The 21383-nt window shown below is 41.4% G+C and overlaps 1 protein-coding gene across 31 annotated transcripts in view; it reads left to right on the top strand.

Annotated features, from left to right (window-relative positions):
- The window catches only part of LOC146717655 (protocadherin alpha-C2-like), a 214921-nt gene that overhangs the window by 171031 nt on the left and 22507 nt on the right, over nucleotides 1–21383 (top strand). Inside the window, exon 1 of one of the 31 annotated variants that reach the window (XM_085479069.1) lies at nucleotides 1339–3862. The exons of 27 other annotated variants lie outside the window; for them this stretch is intronic. In XM_085479069.1, coding sequence (XP_085335195.1) covers nucleotides 1484–3862 — 2379 coding nt within the window. In that variant the 5' untranslated portion in view covers nucleotides 1339–1483. Of the gene's footprint in view, nucleotides 1–1338; nucleotides 3863–4509; nucleotides 7011–7498; nucleotides 10001–10445; nucleotides 12951–21383 lie in introns of those variants that run through there. 3 more of the 31 variants (XM_085479112.1, XM_085479225.1, XM_085479046.1) reach the window with 3 other exon arrangements.

The raw sequence follows: 21383 nt of genomic DNA on the forward strand, positions 1-21383 counted from the left end.
GTCCTGGGCCCAATAGCCCTTAACTTTAAGAAGAGGTTCAGCTAACCGATCCTGCAATAAATGATAAAACTTAGAAGTGATACCTTTACCCAAGGATGATCTCGAGAGCAGTACTTCCACAGGACTGCCCACAGGACAACACAAGGGGGTTCCCAGCCACTTCGATAGTGAGCTGTGTATTTGAACATATCTCCACAACTGATTAAGCTGCAAATTATCTCCACAACTTGATCAAAGGTTAAAAAACATTTGGTCCCACAGTCAACCAAAATCTGATAGATGCCTGCCTTACGCCACTGTAGCCAGTCAACCGGTGTCCCTCCAATTAAAATTATTTTATTCCCCCATAAAGTTGCTAAAGGAGATTTAATAAAATCCCAACAACCCGGCTTTTGTAATTTACACCACAATATCTTTGCATTTGCAATTATAGGATGGGTAAGTTTGTGGCTGGTGTCAAACAGTTCCTTTCAAAGAGAAATGCCGCCATTAACTTCCGTCTCTATTTGGGACCAAATGGGTTTGACTGCTGCAGTAGGTAACAAGCTCTAAGTTGTTTCACATTCATCACCCAATAATACCATTTGAAGTTAGGCAGTGAAAATCCTCCTCTCTTTGCACATGCTTGCATTTTCTTAATTATTTTGTTCTTTTTTTAATGTGACATGGTGCGTGTAAATTTACCAGGCTTTAAATGCCTATATGTTTTCTATCACTTCTGTATTTACATAAACGGTTCATTTATTACTGAGTGATAGAGGTTCGTGGCACTATGCTAATATACTACTTTTGACTGCTGAACAACGTTTCAGTGACATTTTGTGATCTACGCTGATTGCCATGGTGACTGAGCCTTAAACGTTGACTTTTTGTAGCAGTTGTCATTTTGTTGTAATGTTCAGTGACTGTGCTTGAATGTGGTGAAAACTCACTGTCCGTGGTATTAGACGGTACGTTGCCCTGTTTAGGACGTATGGATGTTGTGTTTTCATACACTAAAAAACAAAACATTTTCCTTTCATTCTTTAAAAAAAATCATATTACTAAGGAATAACTATTTCTGGAATTCGAATCAAAGTAATCATTTACGTTGAATTTTCATGTTCCTTTAGTCACGGAAATAGCGAGTTTTTTTTATCAACCAGATTTCTCGCTTACAATCAAAATATTAATATTTGTTTTATTTCTATACTGAACTTCAATATTCACAATTTTTAACAGGAATTTAGTACTCTTTATTGTGTTTTGTTATCAGTCTATCACCACATGATGTCGCAGGAGACCATAGACCTAAATGTATTTGTGTAGTTAAAACTCCTCCCTGCACGGGAAGAAAATGAAATACTCATCGGCCATTGCACACCCGCGGAAGGTGCTGTGACGATGAGAGCAGGACCTCCTTATATCATTTATCGCTTCGGGTGTACATTTCTCAAATGAGGATTAATGTCCACTTGTGTTCACTTCTTTTTGTGGATCAACAATGTATATTCTACCAAAGGAGGAACACGTCTGGATTCGCATTGTTGTGTTTCTTTGTCTTTGGCACTGGGCTGCTTCGCAGTTAGCCTACTCGATTTCCGAGGAGGTGAACAAAGGCACAGTGGTGGGGAATCTCGCAAAGGATTTAAACATCAATGTACAGGAACTAGAAAACAGGGATCTGCGTGTGGTTTCCAGTTACAGTAAGACATATCTTAACGTTAACTTACGGAGTGGGAATCTCTTAGTTGAGGAGCGGATAGACCGAGAGGAGCTTTGTCCACTGACTATAAAATGCTCCTTAAAATTACAAGCTGTTCTAAGCAATCCAATGACTGCACATCGCGTAGAGGTTAATATATTAGATGTAAACGACAATTCACCTGCATTTCTTGAAAGCAGGTATTACTTAAATATTTCTGAATCATCGTTAACGGGAGAGCGATATTTTCTCCCTGTGGCCGTGGACGGAGACATAGGAAGCAACTCAGTGAAGACCTACAAGCTCAGTCAAAATGAGCATTTCTCACTTGATGTGCAGAGCGGCGGAGAGCACGGTGTGTCTGCTGAGCTGGTGCTGCAAAAAGCTTTGGACCGAGAAAAACAGTCAGTAATCAATCTAATACTGACCGCTGTAGATGGAGGAAAACCTCCAAGAACGGGATCATTGCAGATACATGTGAATGTAATCGATGTAAATGATAATATTCCCGCGTTTAGCAAACTGCTTTATAAAGTGCGTGTCAAAGAAAATGCCACTCCCGGAACACTTGTTATCAAGTTAAATGCCACAGATTTAGATGAAGGCATGAACAGTAAAATCTTATATTCCTTCATAAAACGAGGGAATATTGATCCATCAAATATTTTTGATCTCAATTCAGAAACAGGAGAAATCACAGTGAAGGGTGGATTGGATTATGAGGAGACGCCTGCTTATGAAGTCAGAGTACAAGCAACGGACCAGGGTCCCGTTCCTCGTAGTGCACAAGCTAAATTACTGATAGAGATAATTGATATAAATGATAATCCCCCACAAATATCAGTGACGTCACTAATGACACCGGTAAAAGAAGACGCTGAACTGGGGACTATTGTTGCTTTGATTACAGTAAGTGATAAAGATGGAGGGAAAAATGGTGTAACCAGCTGTAAGGTAGTTGGATCTGTTCCGTTTAAACTCAAGTCCAACTACAAAAATGATTATTCTTTAGTTGTAGATGGACCGCTGGACAGAGAAACCACTTCTGTTTATAATGTCACCATTACAGCCACAGATGAAGGAGCTCCACCTCTGTCCAGTAACAAAGTCATTACTGTTCATGTTTCTGATGTTAATGATAACGCACCCAAATTTATGGAGACTGTTATTAATGTGTATGTCAAAGAAAACAGTCCAACAGGCTCAGTAATTTATACAGTAAATGCCTTCGATGCTGATCTAGATGTTAATGCAAAGGTGACTTACACACTGTTAGATAGTTCTCTTAAAAGCATTCCAGTTTCATCTATTTTAAATATAAACTCAGAGACTGGAGATATAATCAGCCTGCAGTCTTTTAATTATGAGGAGTTAAAAACTTTCCACTTTAAAGTTCAGGCCACAGACTCTGGTGTTCCTCTGCTCAGCAGCAATGTGACTGTAAACGTTTTAATCCTGGATGAAAATGATAATAATCCAACAATGCTTGCTCCATATTCAGAGCACGACGCCGTTAATATTGAGAACATCCCCTATTCTGCTGAAGCGGGATACTTTGTGGCAAAGATCAGGGCTGTAGACGCAGACTCTGGATACAATGCGCTGCTTTCTTATCACCTGTCTGAGCCCAATGGAAACAACCTGTTCAGGATCGGAACCAGCACCGGGGAGATCAGGACTAAGAGGAGAATGAGTGACAATGACATCAAAACTCACCCCTTGGTGGTCTTGGTCTCTGATAACGGAGAACCCTCCCTGTCAGCTACTGTGTCTATTGATGTGGTGGTGGTTGAAAGCACGGCTGAAATCCAGACTCAGTTCAGACATGTGCCTGTAAAGGAGGACAGCTTCTCGGATTTGAACCTGTACCTGCTGATTGCCATTGTGTCGGTGTCCGTCATCTTGATGCTCAGCCTCATCACTTTAATAGCAGTCAGATGCCATAGGACAGACGGCACTTTCAGCAGGTACAGCGCCCCCATGATCACCACCCACCCTGACGGGAGCTGGTCTTACTCTAAAGCTACTCAGCAGTATGACGTGTGTTTCAGCTCAGACACGCTCAAGAGTGACGTAGTGGTTTTCCCCGCCCCGTTTCCACCTGTAGATGGAGAACTGATCAGTATTAACGAAGGAGACACTTTTACAAGAACTCAGACATTACCCAACAAAGAGAAGGTGAGTTGATTTTAGTCTTTTAGTCCATACTACAGATTTTCACACAAACAAATGGACACATTCCTTGTCTAATTTCCTTTTAAAACGTCCTATCTGTAGTATGTGTAAAATTAGTCTCTATTCTTGAACTTCTATTCTATTCTTGAAAAAATGAACTGTCAGAAATTACAATGGTAACTAAAGATTCCTAACTAAAAACTAAAAAAGTTTCCTGGATGACAATACCCTAGTTTCTTTTTTTTTTGTTAACGAAAACTGACATAAATCAACCAGAGCTCCGTCTTGGGTTTTTAAGCAGTGTAACAGTTAAACTTGCTTGATGTTAAGATTTTTCTTTTGTTTTATTCTATGTACAGTAATCTCGCCCTGTTTTATTTAGTGAAATTGGAGGAATTAATGGTAATTCTTCACATTTCTTCTATATCTTAACAGAGTTATTCATTATGTGTTGTCAGCCTGTTTAAAGGGTCTCTTTGGTCAGTAAAACTGCATCTGATAATAAAACATACTGGTTGTGCTCCTCTATTTTTAAACCATAGTCATATCTAATTTGTAACGCATGGGGTCGGTATTGACCACATGTTTAAGAAAGCTGGGATTTTTCAGTCTCCTCCTTTACGTATGAAGCGTCAGCAGGGTGGCAGTGCTTTGTGCGAAGGACAGGAATGGCGATAAAAAGCAGAAAACCAGAGAGGATAAATTTTTACACGTTGGCTGGTTCTTTGGTGTTTTGTAGATGAAAATAATTTGAATTGCGTCTCCGTCTTTGAAAACAGCGATGGGAAGTATAAGGAATAATGAAATTCTGTGTTTGCCGATCGTCCTGCTTTTATCTGGCTGGTCTGTGGCTCAGATATCGTACTCTGTTTCTGAAGAGGTGGACAAAGGGACTGTGATTGGAAACCTCGCAAAGGATTTAAACGTCAATGTTCGAGACCTGCAAACGAGGAATCTAAATGTTGTGTCTGGATACAGTAAGAGATATTTCGAGGCTAATTTTAAAACAGGGGATCTTTATGTTAATGAGAGAATAGACCGCGAGGAGCTCTGTCCAAACGTGATAAAATGCACACTAAACTTGGAGGTTATACTGAGCAATCCTATGGTGCTCCGACGCATCGAAGTCACGATTGCTGATTTAAATGACAACGCGCCGGCCTTCGTAGAGAAATCATTTTCACTGAACATTTCTGAATCTTCACCCGCGGGCGAGCATTTCTTGCTTCCGCTGGCTCTTGATGCAGACACAGGCAGTAATTCGGTAAAGACTTACAGGCTGAGTGCAAATGAATACTTCTCTCTAGATATACAAGGAGGCGGAGAACACACTGCATCCGCTGAACTAGTGCAGCAGAAGGCTTTGGATCGAGAGAAACAAGCCGTCGTTAAACTAACACTGACCGCTGTAGATGGAGGCAAACCTCCTAACACCGGAAGCGTACAAATTATAGTCCATGTTCTGGATGCAAATGACAACACACCAATGTTTAGCAAAACACTTTATAAAGCACGTGTAAATGAAAATGCTCCAGCCGGATCATTAGTAATTCAACTCAATGCCACAGACTTAGACGAAGGGGACAACGGGAGAGTAATTTACACTTTTGTCAAACGTGCAAACTTCGATCCAGCTGATTTGTTTTTTATAAATGCCGAAACTGGTGAAATCACAGTTAAGGGTCATTTGGATTATGAAGCACAGTCAGCATATGATATTCATGTGCAAGCAACAGACAGAGGTCCGTCACCTCGAAGAGCAAATGGGAAGCTATTGGTTGAGATAGTTGATGTAAATGACAATGCCCCAGAAATTGTGGTGACGTCACTCATGAACCCTGTCAGAGAAGATACTGCAATAGGAAGCGTTGTCGCTTTGGTGACAGTGACTGATAAAGATGGAGGGAAAAACGGTCAGACTCGCGGTAAACTTGCTGGTTCCACACCTTTTAAGTTGATTTCAAATTACAAAAACTATTACTCTTTAGTTGTAGACAGAACTCTTGATAGAGAGCAGCGGCCTGTTTACAACGTCACAATTATAGCTAACGATGAAGGTACCCCGTCTTTATCGGCCTCCAGTGTTGTTAATGTTGATATTTCTGATGTCAATGATAATGCGCCTGGTTTCGCTGAACCTGCAATTAATATTTATGTAAAAGAAAATAGACCAGTTGGTGCTCGGCTCTATACTATCAATGCAGTCGATCCCGACATAAATGAAAACGCTAAAGTAACGTATTCGCTAGAAGGCGATTCAAACAGTATCCCAGTAAATTTATTTGTAAGCATCAATTCAGAAACAGGAGATTTAATCAGCCTGCAGTCTTTTAACTATGAGGAGTTAAAAACTTTCCACTTTAAAGTTCAGGCCACAGACTCTGGTGTTCCTCCACTCAGCAGCAACGTGACTGTCAACGTTTTTATCCTGGATGAAAATGATAATAATCCAACAATTCTCGCTCCTTACTCTGAGCATGGCTCCGTTAACAGTGAGAGCATCCCCTATTCTGCTGAAGCGGGATACTTTGTGGCAAAGATCAGGGCTGTAGACGCAGACTCTGGATACAATGCGCTGCTTTCTTATCACCTCTCTGAGCCCAAAGGAAACAACCTGTTCAGGATCGGAACCAGCAGCGGGGAGATCAGGACTAAGAGGAGAATGAGTGACAATGACCTTAAAACTCACCCCTTGGTGGTCTTGGTCTCTGATAACGGAGAACCCTCCCTGTCAGCTACTGTGTCTATTGATGTGGTGGTGGTTGAAAGCACGGCTGAAATCCAGACTCAGTTCAGACATGTGCCTGTAAAGGAGGACAGCTTCTCGGATTTGAACCTGTACCTGCTGATCGCCATTGTGTCGGTGTCCGTCATCTTTCTGCTCAGCCTCATCACTTTAATAGCAGTCAGATGTCACAGGACAGACGGCACTTTCAGCAGGTACAGCGCCCCCATGATCACCACCCACCCTGACGGGAGCTGGTCTTACTCTAAAGCTACTCAGCAGTATGACGTGTGTTTCAGCTCAGACACACTCAAGAGTGACGTGGTGGTTTTCCCCGCTCCGTTTCCACCTGTAGATGGAGAACTGATCAGTATTAACGGAGGAGACACTTTTACCAGAACTCAAACTTTACCTACCAAAGAGAAGGTGAGTTCACCATAACCTTAGACTGGGTTTGGTCTTTGATTTAATCGTAATACGGCAAATTTATTTGTATAGCACTTTTTAGCACACAGCTTATGAAACGGTTACTGAATGGTACTTAAAGCCAGGATTGAGTCGAGCTCCTAAATGACTTAGTACTGAGTACGCTGTCTATGGTGCTGAACTGACCATCGACCATCATTTCTTTGCCAACCGTTTGTTATTGTTTGTTATAAAAAGTTGAACAATATGTTGTGAATTTTACATTCATATTTTCTACTGCTTTGTCTACTTTTACAAAATATACCGTTTCAAAGATCCAATTACGACACATGTACTAATATTTCTTATGCTTGGTAAATATCATACATATCTGGACCAAACAAACAGTTGGTGTCGCTCGAGGCCATAAATTTATTTATGGGTCAGGGTTTTGTTTTTTTTGTTGGGTTTTTTTTCCCCCAGACTCCTCCTCTCCCTGCGAGTCTGCCGTAGTCCACTAGTGCTTTGTCAAAAACAGAAAAATTGCCACAAGACGGAAACGGCTTTCTCTGTTAGTCACCTCTGAAGTGGATATGTTCCGAAATTATTATTTCGTTCATTGTGTGGCAGCGACGAGGCGTTGAGGACAAAGACTCACAATGTGGATAAAAATCATAGCTTTGCTCTGTTTGTGTGACGCGTCTGCAGCGCAGCTCTCGTTCTCCGTTGCCGAGGAGGTTGACAAAGGAACGGTGGTTGGAAATATCGCAAAGGATTTACACATTAACGTTAACGAGCTGGAAAAACGGGACTTACGAATTGTATCTGGGAACTCAAATAAACATTTTGACGTGGATTTAAAAACTGGTGCTCTGTATGTTTGCAATAGGATTGATCGTGAAGAGCTCTGTCCAAATACTGCGAAATGTTCCCTGAGCGTAGAAGCAATTCTGAACAACCCGATGCATCTGCATCGCATAGAGGTGCAGGTTACTGATATTAACGATAATGCTCCATCCTTTATTGAAAATGAAAAAATTTTAAATATTTCAGAGTCTTCTTCCACTGGGGAGCGATATCTGCTCCCAGTGGCAAACGATGCAGACACGGGCAGCAACTCGGTAAAAAGCTACAAGCTTGGTCCAAATGAATATTTCTCATTGGACGTGCAGAGCGGCGGACAGCACAGTGAGTCTGCTGAATTAGTACTGCAAAAATCTTTAGACAGAGAGAAAAAATCTGTTATTCACCTTGTTTTAACAGCTCTGGACGGAGGAAAACCTCCCCGATCTGGAACATTAAGGATAGTTGTGCATGTTATGGATATAAATGATAATTCTCCAGTATTTAGTCAGCCTCTGTATAAGGCCCAGGTAACTGAAAATACCCAGTTTCAGACCTCTATAGTCACTGTAAGTGCCACAGATTTAGATGAGGGAATAAACAGTGAAATACTGTATTCGTTTATTAAAAGGGGAAATTTCAAACCAGAAGCTTTATTCTCAATAAACCCAGGCACGGGGGAAATAACTGTAGTAGGAGAAGTAGACTATGAAGAGAATACAGCATATGATATTCGTATACAGGCAAGAGATAAAGGTACGCCATCACGAAGTACGCATGGTAAATTGTTAGTGGAAGTAATTGATGTGAATGACAATACGCCTGAAATCACTGTAACTTCTCTTATGAGCCCAGTTAAAGAAGATGCAGAGATAGGTACAGTTGTGGCTTTGGTGACTGTAACAGACAAAGATGGGGGCAGTAATGGACTCACCAGTGCTAAACTTCTTGGGGTGGTGCCTTTTAAACTCAAGGTAAATTACAAAAATTATTATTCATTAACAGTTGATGGGCCTCTAGACAGAGAGAGTATTTCTCAATATAATGTAACCATGATAGCCACTGATGAAGGCACTCCACCTCTTTCTAGTACTAGTGTTATTCCTGTTCACATTTCTGATGTGAATGACAATGCCCCTTTATTCTCAGAACCTGTTGTTAATGTATATGTAAAAGAGAATAGTGCAGTGGGAGCTATTATATCAACAATTACTGCCGTCGACCCTGATTTAGTGGAAAATGCTAAAGTGACATATTCCCTGCTCAGTGACTTTTCAAAAAGTATTCCAATAACCTCTGTTGTAAATATAAACTCAGAGACAGGAGATATTATCAGCCTGCAGTCTTTTAACTACGAGGAGTTAAAAAGTTTCAACTTTAAAGTTCAGGCCACAGACTCTGGTGTTCCTCCACTCAGCAGCAACGTAACTGTCAACGTTTTAATCCTGGATGAAAATGACAACAGTCCCATGATTCTCGCGCCATATTCTGAGCACGGCTCCGTTAACAGTGAGAGCATCCCCTATTCTGCTGAAGCGGCATACTTTGTGGCAAAAATCAGGGCTGTAGACGCGGACTCTGGATACAATGCGCTGCTTTCTTATCACCTGTCTGAGCCCAAAGGAAACAACCTGTTCAGGATCGGAACCAGCACCGGGGAGATCAGGACTAAGAGGAGAATGAGTGACAATGACCTCAAAACTCACCCCTTGGTGGTCTTGGTCTCTGATAACGGAGAACCCTCCCTGTCAGCTACTGTATCTATTGATGTGGTGGTGGTTGAAAGCACGGCTGAAATCCAGACTCAGTTCAGACATGTGACTGTAAAGGAGGATAGCTTCTCGGATTTGAACCTGTATCTGCTGATCGCCATTGTGTCAGTGTCCGTCATCTTTCTGCTCAGCCTCATCACTTTAATAGCAGTCAGATGCCACAGGACAGACGGCACTTTCAGCAGGTACAGCGCCCCCATGATCACCACCCACCCTGACGGGAGCTGGTCTTACTCTAAAGCTACTCAGCAGTATGACGTGTGTTTCAGCTCAGACACACTCAAGAGTGACGTGGTGGTCTTCCCCGCCCCTTTTCCACCTGTAGATGGAGAACTGATCAGTATTAACGGAGGAGACACTTTTACAAGAACTCAAACATTACCTAACAAAGAGAAGGTAAGAATGTTGACACATTCAGTGCAGAAAGGTGAATGATTTTTTCCCTCCCAAATTGTCCTGCATCAGCTTTTTAAAAAATCTTGCAACACATATTAACTTCAGGTAGGTAGGTAAGTAGGTAGGTAGGTAGGTAGGTAGGTAGATAGATAGATAGATAGATAGATAGATAGATAGATAGATAGATAGATAGATAGATAGATAGATAGATAGATAGATAGATAGATAGATAGATAGATAGATAGAACCGCTTGTCTTTTTAGCAGGTGGTAAATCAAAATGTTATTCCATTAAAACCCTTAATGCGTTCAGCATCTCTTTTTATGCTGTTTTTTATTGTTTATAATTACCACAAGATGTCGCCAACAGCTCATGGCGATTAAACAGGGGGGAGGGGGGGGGGGTCTGTTCGACGCTCCTCCCTTTACAGCGGGTTTGTAATTCTTTCTTTGTCACAGCAGTAGCAGAAAATCCTCCCTGTATTTAAGGGCAATAGACTGGACGTACTCTTATCGCGCAATGTTACCGTCTGTGTGATTTTTTGTCTAATTAACTTGGTTAGTAGGATATGACGAGAATGCTACAAGGGACTATTTTCCGGAACTGGATTTATTATTTGTCCCCTGTATTTTACATATGGAGTGAAGCGGCGGCACAGATTGTGTATACTATTACGGAGGAGTCGAGCCCGGGTACCAGTGTGGGAAATTTGGCAAAGGATTTACATCTAGATGTTAATGAACTGGAAGCCAGAGGTTTTCAAATTTCAGGACCTAATACGAGGTATTTCCAAGTAAACGTTAAGACGGGAGTACTGTTGGTGAAAGACAGAATAGACCGAGAGGAGCTATGTTCTCGAAATGTGAAGTGCTCACTGGAAGTAGAAGCCATTGTGAGCTCCCCGCTGAATCTATATCGATTCGAGGTTAAAATTTTGGATGTAAACGACAATGCGCCCTCGTTTCGGATACCGGAGGTTGTTTTGAACGTCTCCGAGTTAGCGTTTCCTGGTGAGAAATTCGCTCTCCCAAAGGCATTTGATGCAGATGTCGGAAGTTATTCAGTGAAGAGCTACAAGCTGAGCCAAAATGAGCATTTCACATTGGATGTGCAGAATGTTGGAGAGCCCACTATGTCTGCTGAAATGGCACTGCATAAAACCTTAGACCGCGAGAAACAGGCTGTTATTAAATTAACACTGACGGCTACAGACGGAGGAAAACCTCCTAAATCAGGCACGTTATACATCACCGTTAATGTGCAAGACGTCAATGACAATATTCCAGAATTTGACAAACCCCTGTACAAAGCCACAGTGGTCGAGAACACGCCGCGCGGTGCAAGCGTAATTTCCGTGCATGCTCGAGATTTAGATGAGGGTCTTAATGGAGAAATACAATATTCTTTTATTAACCAAGACAATGATAACGATGTCGACAAATTTGCCATTAATCCCATAACAGGGGAGATCACAGTAAATGGGGAGCTGGACCACGAAAAACACAGTGCAGTTGAAATTCGAGTCCAAGTGAAAGACAAAGGGCAAAACCCAAGAGCATCTCATTGTAAAGTTCTCATTGAAATCACAGATGTTAATGATAATCCACCAGAAATTACAGTTACATCTTTAGCCAACATGGTGAGGGAGGATGCACCCCTAGACACAATGGTTGGGCTTTTAACGGTGAAGGACTATGACGCAGACAAAAATGGCATCGTTCAGGTTAGAGTACTTGATTCTGTGCCCTTTAAAATTAAGAACACATATAAGAATCATTACTCTTTAGTCGTAGACGGAACTCTAGACAGAGAACGGGCTTCTCAGTATAATTTAACAATAATGGCGACAGATGAAGGGCTACCGCCTCTTTCCAGCACGAGCGTGATTACGGTTCACGTTTCTGACGTTAATGATAACGCACCGCGTTTTGCAGATCCTGTGATAAACATTTTCGTAAAAGAAAACGGTCCAGTCGGCGCTGTTATTTATAGCATGAGTGCAGATGATCCTGATGTTGACGAAAATGCAAAAGTAACATTTCAAGTCATACATAATAACAAACCCAATGTTATAGGGTCAGTTATTAACGTGAACTCTGAGACTGGAGATATAATCAGCCTGCAGTCGTTTAACTACGAGGAGTTAAAAACTTTCAACTTTAAAGTTCAGGCCACAGACTCTGGTGTTCCCCCACTCAGCAGCAACGTCACTGTAAACGTTTTAATCTTGGATGAAAATGACAATAATCCAACAATCCTCGCGCCATATTCTGAGCATGGCTCCGTTAACAGTGAGAACATCCCCTATTCTGCTGAAGCGGGATACTTTGTGGCAAAAATCAGGGCTGTAGACGCAGACTCTGGATACAATGCGCTGCTTTCTTATCACCTGTCTGAGCCCAAAGGAAACAACTTGTTCAGGATCGGAACCAGCACCGGGGAGATCAGGACTAGGAGGAGAATGAGTGACAATGACCTCAAAACTCACCCCTTGGTGGTCTTGGTCTCTGATAACGGAGAACCCTCCCTGTCAGCTACTGTGTCTATTGATGTGGTGGTGGTTGAAAGCACGGCTGAAATCCAGACTCAGTTCAGACATGTGCCTGTAAAGGAGGACAGCTTCTCGGATTTGAACCTGTATCTGCTGATCGCCATTGTGTCGGTGTCCGTCATCTTTCTGCTCAGCCTCATCACTTTAATAGCAGTCAGATGCCACAGGACAGACGGCACTTTCAGCAGGTACAGCGCCCCCATGATCACCACCCACCCTGACGGGAGCTGGTCTTACTCTAAAGCTACTCAGCAGTATGACGTGTGTTTCAGCTCAGACACACTCAAGAGTGACGTAGTGGTTTTCCCCGCCCCGTTTCCACCTGTAGATGGAGAACTGATCAGTATTAACGGAGGAGACACTTTTACAAGAACTCAAACTTTACCTAACAAAGAGAAGGTAAGATATAAAATCGAGTATTAAAATCGCTTACTGCTCTATCTGAAGGCGTTTGGTATGAGACATTATTATGAGCACTGTCCTTGGTGCTGAAATCATGGGCGCCCATTAGAACTCTTTTGCAATATTTACTGCATCACCCTACGCTGGGGTACATAGCCATTTAAAACATTAGAAATTAAAAAAAAAAATTATTATATTGGTTAATACAAAGACCATAAATAGACTAATAGAGTAAATTAAGCAATTAGACTACATTGCATTGCAGAAGGAATTCGTTTAAAAGCTCACGAGAGCCGAAGAAGTCTAACGTGGATACAGGAAGCTTTACTGTTGGTGTTGTGTGGAATCTCAGCACAACAATAACATTCAGTGTACTCACTCCATTCTTAATGCAGTGCTCCGACTCGGTACGAAGGGAGCGTTCACTGACCATATACATTTTAATACTGGTTTTGCCACAGTTTTTAGGGGTTTCACGAGAAATTACGGGATCAGGATCTAGCAGGACCTTATCCATAACAAAACACGTGAACAATGATATCATAGTCTCCGCTACCGACGTGGGCTTTTACTAAATCGGTTGCTAGCACCCATGTTACGAAAAACTAGCCAGAAGAACAATAGTAACAATATTCACAATCTATGGAGCTTGAAATGTCATTTCTAACGTTGTTTGCTCATTCACAACAGGTAGACAGATAGCCACAGCAGCTGCAAAAGGGATCAAAAATCTATTTAAACATAAGACAACTGATATGCCGTAAACAGCTTTGATTTGAAAAAAAAAATGCTTATTTGAGACTTCGAGTTTTAACACACTTACTGTTTTCTTGAAGTAGAAAGTGATTTTGCAGAGGTGGTTGTGATGAGTTACTGTCCTGACAAGTCTGAAGCAATCATCTGATAATCCATCATAGTTCGTGGTCATTCGGTTACTAATGGAAGCAAAGAGGAAACAAAAACTTATCGGAGGAATTGAATGAAGCAGAAACGCGACTGCTTTTTTCTGTCATGCAGAGAAACTATTCTCCGTGAGCGCGAATACAGTTCGTATGTGACATTTTTAAAAACTTCTTCGCTTAGCAACACCAGGTTAGCAGAGCAGAGCTGACCGGCACTGAGCTCAGTGCTGCCGCTGGTGGCTCCAAACTGTATTGCAGCCATTCTCTAAGCTAATACTATTTAGAAATTCAGTTTAGCTCAGTAACTCCTGCTTCTGTGTGTATATTTACTTTTATTCCACTCAGTTTAGTTCCATTTGAAGATGTACCCTGTCCTGCTTTATGGCTTTTCTATAATTAAGATTTGGCTATAGACTCAAATCAAAAGCATTTTGATTTCATGATTTTGCATTACCCAAACAGATCGAAAAGGGTGATGCTTTTATGGAAATGTCGCTATTTTCTTATGATGATATAGATTATTATTAGCCTCATATTATTTCTTTACATCTTTATATAATGCTTAAAGAAGTTTTGAACTTAATATCTGCTTCCAGAGTGTAGTTTCAATGTTTTGGGGTTTTTTTCCAATGAGGTGTCTTATTTTGTTTTTTGTTTTTTTGTTGTTGCTGTTTTTGCTAGGCAGTTAACAGGTAAAGTCTGTCACTCCTAGCACTATTCATCATCAATAAAACTATTTTTTAAATGTATGAAGTCAGGCCATGATATTACTATTCAGATAGTATTTTTGGCTTTGATGTTGCTACAAAATGAGATGCCAGAATAAGAAGACTTTAGCTGAGAATGAAGAGACAGTAGTTAGATCTAACAGCTACAGGAAAGGGACTCTGTATAGTTCTATTTGCACCGACATCAAAGTTTAAGCACTAAGTGTTACAGCTGCCTCTGCTGATGCTAACATGCCCAAAAATAGCCATGCCAGGTAGAAGCAGAAATGTCAATGGCAAGTTATAAGGATGTAAGTTCTCATAAACACAACTGAATCACATCAGTAATGTATGCCTGCACCAGCAGCACTGAACTGATAGGTCTAATCAAGGCATTTGTTTTCTTGCCTGCAGTTAATTCATTAAGCTCTCTTTGCATTTTGTTCACTTTTTGTCTATAAATATCCACAAACTTCCACACTTCCACACAGATGTTTACTTTTGGAATTTGCTGTTGAATCTGATGCCTTAGTGGATTTGTCAGCCTTTTCCATAGTTGACAATTAGACTGGTAGCAGCAAAAGCACGGGTGTTACTCATAACTGTAACTAATCGTCTGTTATGTTCAATAATCTATAAGAATGTTGCATTAGCATTGTCAAGAGAGGAGGTTAAACAAAAGTCAATGTAAGTAAAAATACCCACAGAGAATTCTAGACATGCATGGCCTTTAATTCTCTTGGGCTGTCTCAGACATTTCAGTCAGTCACTCTGTCAACCATTAGAGCTCTTAATTTTCCACTGTTTGTATTCAAACTGTCGCTGCAATATACCCAAATCAATTGTTTATTAAATATTTTGAAAAATTAATATGGCTACTTTTTAATGGATTAGTATGCAATGTGTTATTGCCCTCATACTGCTGTCATGCCTCCTTGCTTTAATATTATAGCTGTCAAGCTCTGCACTTGCACTCGATGAACTGTTAAACACAGTTATGCTTTTATAGGCCACTGTGATAGTTTGTTTAATAATAGATAGTCGTTTAACTGTGTATATACACAATAGTATATATACTCATGAAGCAAGATCCTCTTTCCCCTCCCCCCCTCTTCCTCTTCTCTGAACAATCAGAGAATTACTGTCCATCTTTGCAGACATGTGGAGCACTGCAAATACGATCTAATACATTTTCATAAACATCCATAATGTTTGCACAGAGCCCTAATCAGCTCGTGTCAAGCAGCAAAGAAGCGCCTCGTATTCTTTGATCCCATTAGATTTTTTACATCTATTCGTGACATTTGTATGCATTTGATATCGCTGTTGCTTTAAACTGGTGGAATATGTTCAGATAATGCAGGTTACGTTTGGTAGTACACTGTGTAACGCCGGATCCGTGATCCTTTGAGTCACTGAGACGGTATGACCTCATTTCAGGGAGTGGTTCAGCCCAAACAAGCGTGGCCTGATCTGTCAAAACTCCGTTCGTTGGCTGGCTCACCGTGAAGACGACTGATCCAGGGTTTTCCCTCCCTCTTTTTCAAATCTGTTAGACACAATTTGAATACTGTGAGCGACTAGTATGGCCTGTGCAACTTATAAGTGGGTCAGCGTGTGATTTAAATATGACAGTGCTATGTGACTTAACCTGGGATTTGTGATTGCGTTGCTCTGTGTGCGACACAGTCTCTGCTATATGCACAAACTCTCTGCACAACGTGGATCCTGAAAAAATGGTAAACGGTAAACGGCCTGTATTTGTATAGCACTTCACCTGGTCCTAAGGACCCCAAAGCGCTTTACACTATACACAGTCATCCACCCATTCACACACACATTCACACAATGTCTGAAGCTGTCTCTCTGCGGTAAAGGAATCCACTAGCTTGTGTGCTCTGTATGCTGCAGCTCTCTGTGAATGTGTATGAGAGAGGAAGAGATGGGGGGAGGGGCAGGTAATTTTCCGCTACTCGTTGCAGTGGCAGTAGCGGCAGGGAGCTTCAGTACCGATCGAGGTATCAGCTCCGCTAGGCTCAACCCCCCCCCCTCCCAACTCGGCTCTGCGGCTGGGCGGGGCCGACAACACCTAGTGTCAATCACAGCTAAATCGGTTGGTTGGGGCATAGGCTGAGGATGAGGAGGAGAGGCTTTTATCCAGGCAACCATCAGAACATTTATCTGTACTCCCTGGTGCTCCAAAATCTATTAAATTATTGATTTTGAAGTACATTATCGTTGTCGAAGCTAAGCATTTATGGCTTGCAACATGACAACAACTCATGCCTGATGAGTTCAGCAGTTGGATAGAAGGCATTACAAAGAAATGCCCTCACCTCAGTTATAACACAGGGTGACTGACCAGCACAGATTCATTCATTGTTCTTTATTGTTCTCTCTTTGTCTGTATGTCACACAGACATACATCTTATGTAGCACTTCCTGTTTGTCTCCTTTGCAAGGGTGTGTCCTTTGTGACAGAGTGAGGTTAGTGCTGCCATCTGTGGTTACCATGACGACTGTTTGAGCCATAATGAAATGATGAACTAGTCTGTTTCCAGCGAGCTGCCAGTATACACCCGCCCCCACCCAGGCATCCTTCCCAGCATGTGTTACGTAGATGCAAGCACAAAGCAAACATGGTGGATATGTTGAGAGAAACAGAGACAGAGGAAAGGGAAGGATGCAGTCCAAAGATGCAGTGCTTCTGCAGCACAAATGCCTAGTCAGAAAAATTAGGGAGCAAAGCGAGTGAGGGAAAAGTGTGTGAGATTAGAGAATCTGTTCCAAAATAGGACAGGATTTTGAAGGAAGTCACATGCAGCAGCACAGACAAGAGCCTTGAGTGTGAGATGGTGAAAAGAAACGGGAGTTTGTGAGGATGTGATGGACAAAAAAAAGCACATATAATAAATGCCCTGCAGCTAACTGAGAACATCACAAGCTTACAATTGGTCACAGATAAAAGGAAGAACTTATCACCACCCCTCCCCTACTCACCCTCTTCCGCTAACCCATCTTCCCCACATGCTCCCTCTTAGTGGCATTTGGATGTTTTTCACTGTCGTTAGATTAGCTTTGTCATGCTCAGAACCATGGCTTCCATCCTCCCATATGGGAAGGATGGAAAGCCAGGGCATCCTGAGAGGGAAGTATCCAAAGCCTGCCTGCATTTTCTGATAGCTTTGTTCAGTGCCACAAGGAAAATCTGTTTGATTTATGCACAGCCTGAATCAGGACAACCAAGAACCCTTGGAGGGTCCCACAGGGATGGATTGGTGTCCTCTCAAACCCTTTATTTTTTAGAAAAAGGTACACAAGGGATCATACCCAGAGAATGCCTTTTACACGCACTTACTGTGTCCACCTGAGCAAGAGGATTGGCTTATCATGGGACCTTTGTTTTGAAGATTTTATAATGGGAAAGTTCTTGAGCACAGGGGAGAGAAAGCATGAGAATTCAACTCTGTCACAGTGTGATAAGCCCATATATTCAGCAGTAGCACTCATCAGCCTTTGCTTTTTGTATTTTTGCATTTTATAAAAAACACACAGCATAAGCATGTGTGTGTTTGTGCGTGTATGTGTATTTTGAAATCTTTTTAATTATGTATGTGTGAGATTGGCATTCTCTGCATTGCTATATCTCATTTTACCTCTGCAGGGTGCCTTGGCTTTATAGCTTGCTTTTTTCCATTGAGGTCACTATACTGAAAATGATAAAGAAAATGACTGCCACTGCAGCTTGACATCTGTGCCCTTGCTCCCTCCCTCTCTCTCAAACACATGCACACTCATATATGGGATTAGACTCTAGTGCTTTGGCTTAATGAAAAAGCCTGGGGTTGGGCGGTGGGGCGATAGTCACGTGTCCTACCCTTGTACTACCAGTGTATTCCAACAGAGGGACCAATTTCACTGTCTTTTCCACCTCTATTCCCTCCTGCCCAGATTTCCTCTTCCGCTTGGGGAAGGTTTAAATGTGTATCACTAATGACCTTGCCTTTTAACCTTCCTTTTTTTTACTAAGACAGCAAATGTGAAAAATATCTTAAATATACTGTTTTATTTTTTAATTTAATCAGTTGAACAAGATATTCCTTTACTCACTTCCTCTGTGTTAAGGGTGTATAAAGGCTTCTTAAAAGAGCAGTTTGCCATATTTATTTCAGAACATTTTAAAAATTCATGACAGACATCTGCTCTATTTTTTCTTCTCACCTTCTATGTGAAGAAGCATTAAGAAAAATGAAAATCTTATAAGTGTTTGTCTCCGTCTGCAAATACTAATACAGTGTGACTGCTGTCATATTGCACAAAGAGACTTCAAAGCAAAGCTTTGCACCATATGAATTTGCCCAGAATAACATAGATTTTAATACTTTAGGATTTCTTTCTCTCACAGTGGCATTACACTGGGGAGCATTATGGTCGAATTTTTTGTTAATAAAGTCTGCAATGCGATCAGCTGTGGCCAAGCTTTTTAATTGCTTCATGCAGGAGAGCTAACAAACATACAACATCACAGTTGTATGTGAGATCTCTGTCATGAGATCTCTGTCTTTGGGTTCTCTCAGCTCCTCTTTTATACCCTCACAAAACAACTCTCTGTATCTCTTCAGTTACGACAGTTGATTATCCCACCTGGGCTGTTGCTGGATAGGGAGGACTCCCACTGTCTTCTTGGGAGTTTTCTCTTCAAAGCAAAACAGTTAGCACATAACACAGTTGAGCATAGCAAAGCAGTTATACTAGGTGATATTGACACACACATGTCCTTCACCTAAGAAATAAAAGGTTATACAAAATTCTACAGTGAAATTCTAAGCACCTGAATCTAAATGTGAGAATAAACTTGAATTTTTCCAATTACAATGTCCTGAACTTTATTAGAGAACCACTATTAGAGAACCACTAGGTAGGCCTAAGAGTTTGCATGCACCGATTTTCTAGTAAGGTCATATTGTCAATGATACTTTTCTGGCATTTAAAAAAAAATATGAGAGAACAGACAGATCAACAGATCTTCTGACATCCCTTCAGACACAGCCATGTTATTATACAGTGGTATTTTCCTTATAAATGCCTACAGCAACAAATGCCCTTTAAGTTGGAATGACTGCCTTTGTTTGTATGTGTTCACGGAGGGAATGATGCAAGGACTTATACTTAATGATTGCCCAATTATGACCATTTTCTATGAGGGTCTCTGTTGTCAGCTCTAACTCACTAAAATGGGGTGTGCCATATAAAAAACTCTTAGGGCAAGTAATATGAATGGTTTTTAGAGTACCCGCTTACAGTAGTAATGAGGTTGAAGAGAATGTTATTAATATCATGATCATCTTGCATAATTGATGTAATGGGGCTCTTAATATTCTGCTGCAATAAAAGGAACAAAGGCAAAGTCAGAATATTTCTCTTGTCACAAGCTCGCACGTTGAAAACTGCACGTCACGAAACGCGTAAGAACCCAGTATCTCCCTCAGCCAGTCATCAGCTGGAACAGCGGCTGCCGGACAAAAGCGCAGCTTGAGACAGTCCAGATTGGAGATTGCAGAAGGTGTGAATATTTAAGGAGAAATAAATGAAAAAATAGATGAGAACCGAACCTTTGATAACCTGTGATTTTTTTAAAAAAAAAACTGCGCAAACTGCAGTAAAGGGAAACACAAATGAGCCAATTAGCGCTTTGAAATCAGTATTTGTTTAGGCGTGACAGGCGTCTGTTTGCAGGTGGGACATTGTTAATAACTTTATCTGCAACACCCTTGAGTGAAAAAAGAAAGAAATAATCTAGAGCTCAGAGGCACGCAATTAACGCTGAAACAGATGGGCGTATATGAAGCAGGAATGAGTATTAGACAGCTGTAGAAAAAAAAAATGCGCTGGGAAAAATAGCGAGGAGGGCGGAAAGGAATGTAAAAGATCGGTGCAGAGAACACGTGTAAATTCAGCTCTGTGTTTGTTGTTTATAAGATAAACGTCGTCTCTCTCTATTTTTGTATCATTGCCAGACTCGAAGGTTTAAACACCCCAGCGGGAAAATCTGCTAAATGTCACGGTTAGTGTGGCAGACCCATATAAACCCAGTGATGCTGCTCGCTCTGTTGATAATGCACATGTAGAAATCCACGAAGGATTTAGCACTAAAAATAATAATATTCAAATGACGTAATGTGAAAACACATTTTTTAACAGAACGTCTGACTTTCGCACATAACATTTGCCTGCTTCTCCAATTACGCCACCTATTCGTGTCGCCTTGTATCCGTTCATCCACTAGCAGCATCCCAGTGAGTCACTGTCTTCTCTTTGTCTCCCGAGATGCCAAACGCTGTCATCGCCGTGGGCAGACCAGGCGTGGGTGACAGTGGCAGAGCACCAAGGAAGAGAAAAGATTATGTGGGCGGTAGACGCTCATCTTGGCCCAGTGGCCGTGTTGAAGAAGATTCGGGGTTTCACAAGGCCAAATCGTCACAACGAATAACTTTACACAAGTTAGTGTTTAAAGAGTGTGAACAGATCACATTAGCACTTTTTAGATATCGGTACTCTACTGGATGCATCACCGAATTTGCTGAAAATTACTTTTATTCTTGGTGGGCTTCACCAGGACGTTTCAACACGAATCTCTGTTAGTCGTCAACCAAACACGTGACAAAAGCGTCCAATACTGTCTGTCCTTTTGATTCGCGTTTGGCCCAAGGCTCCAGTTAGCTTCAGTTAACTTGTATACTGGGAACCAGAGGTGAGCAGATCAAGCCAAATATCATACTGATTCCAACTGGTATTGGTATCAGATCCATACTAGCGCGATA

Source organism: Copadichromis virginalis, linkage group LG2 (assembly GCF_057382275.1).
Source record: "Copadichromis virginalis isolate Kocher_CV1m ecotype Utaka linkage group LG2, C_Virginalis_male_GT1.1, whole genome shotgun sequence".
NCBI lineage: Eukaryota > Metazoa > Chordata > Actinopteri > Cichliformes > Cichlidae > Copadichromis > Copadichromis virginalis.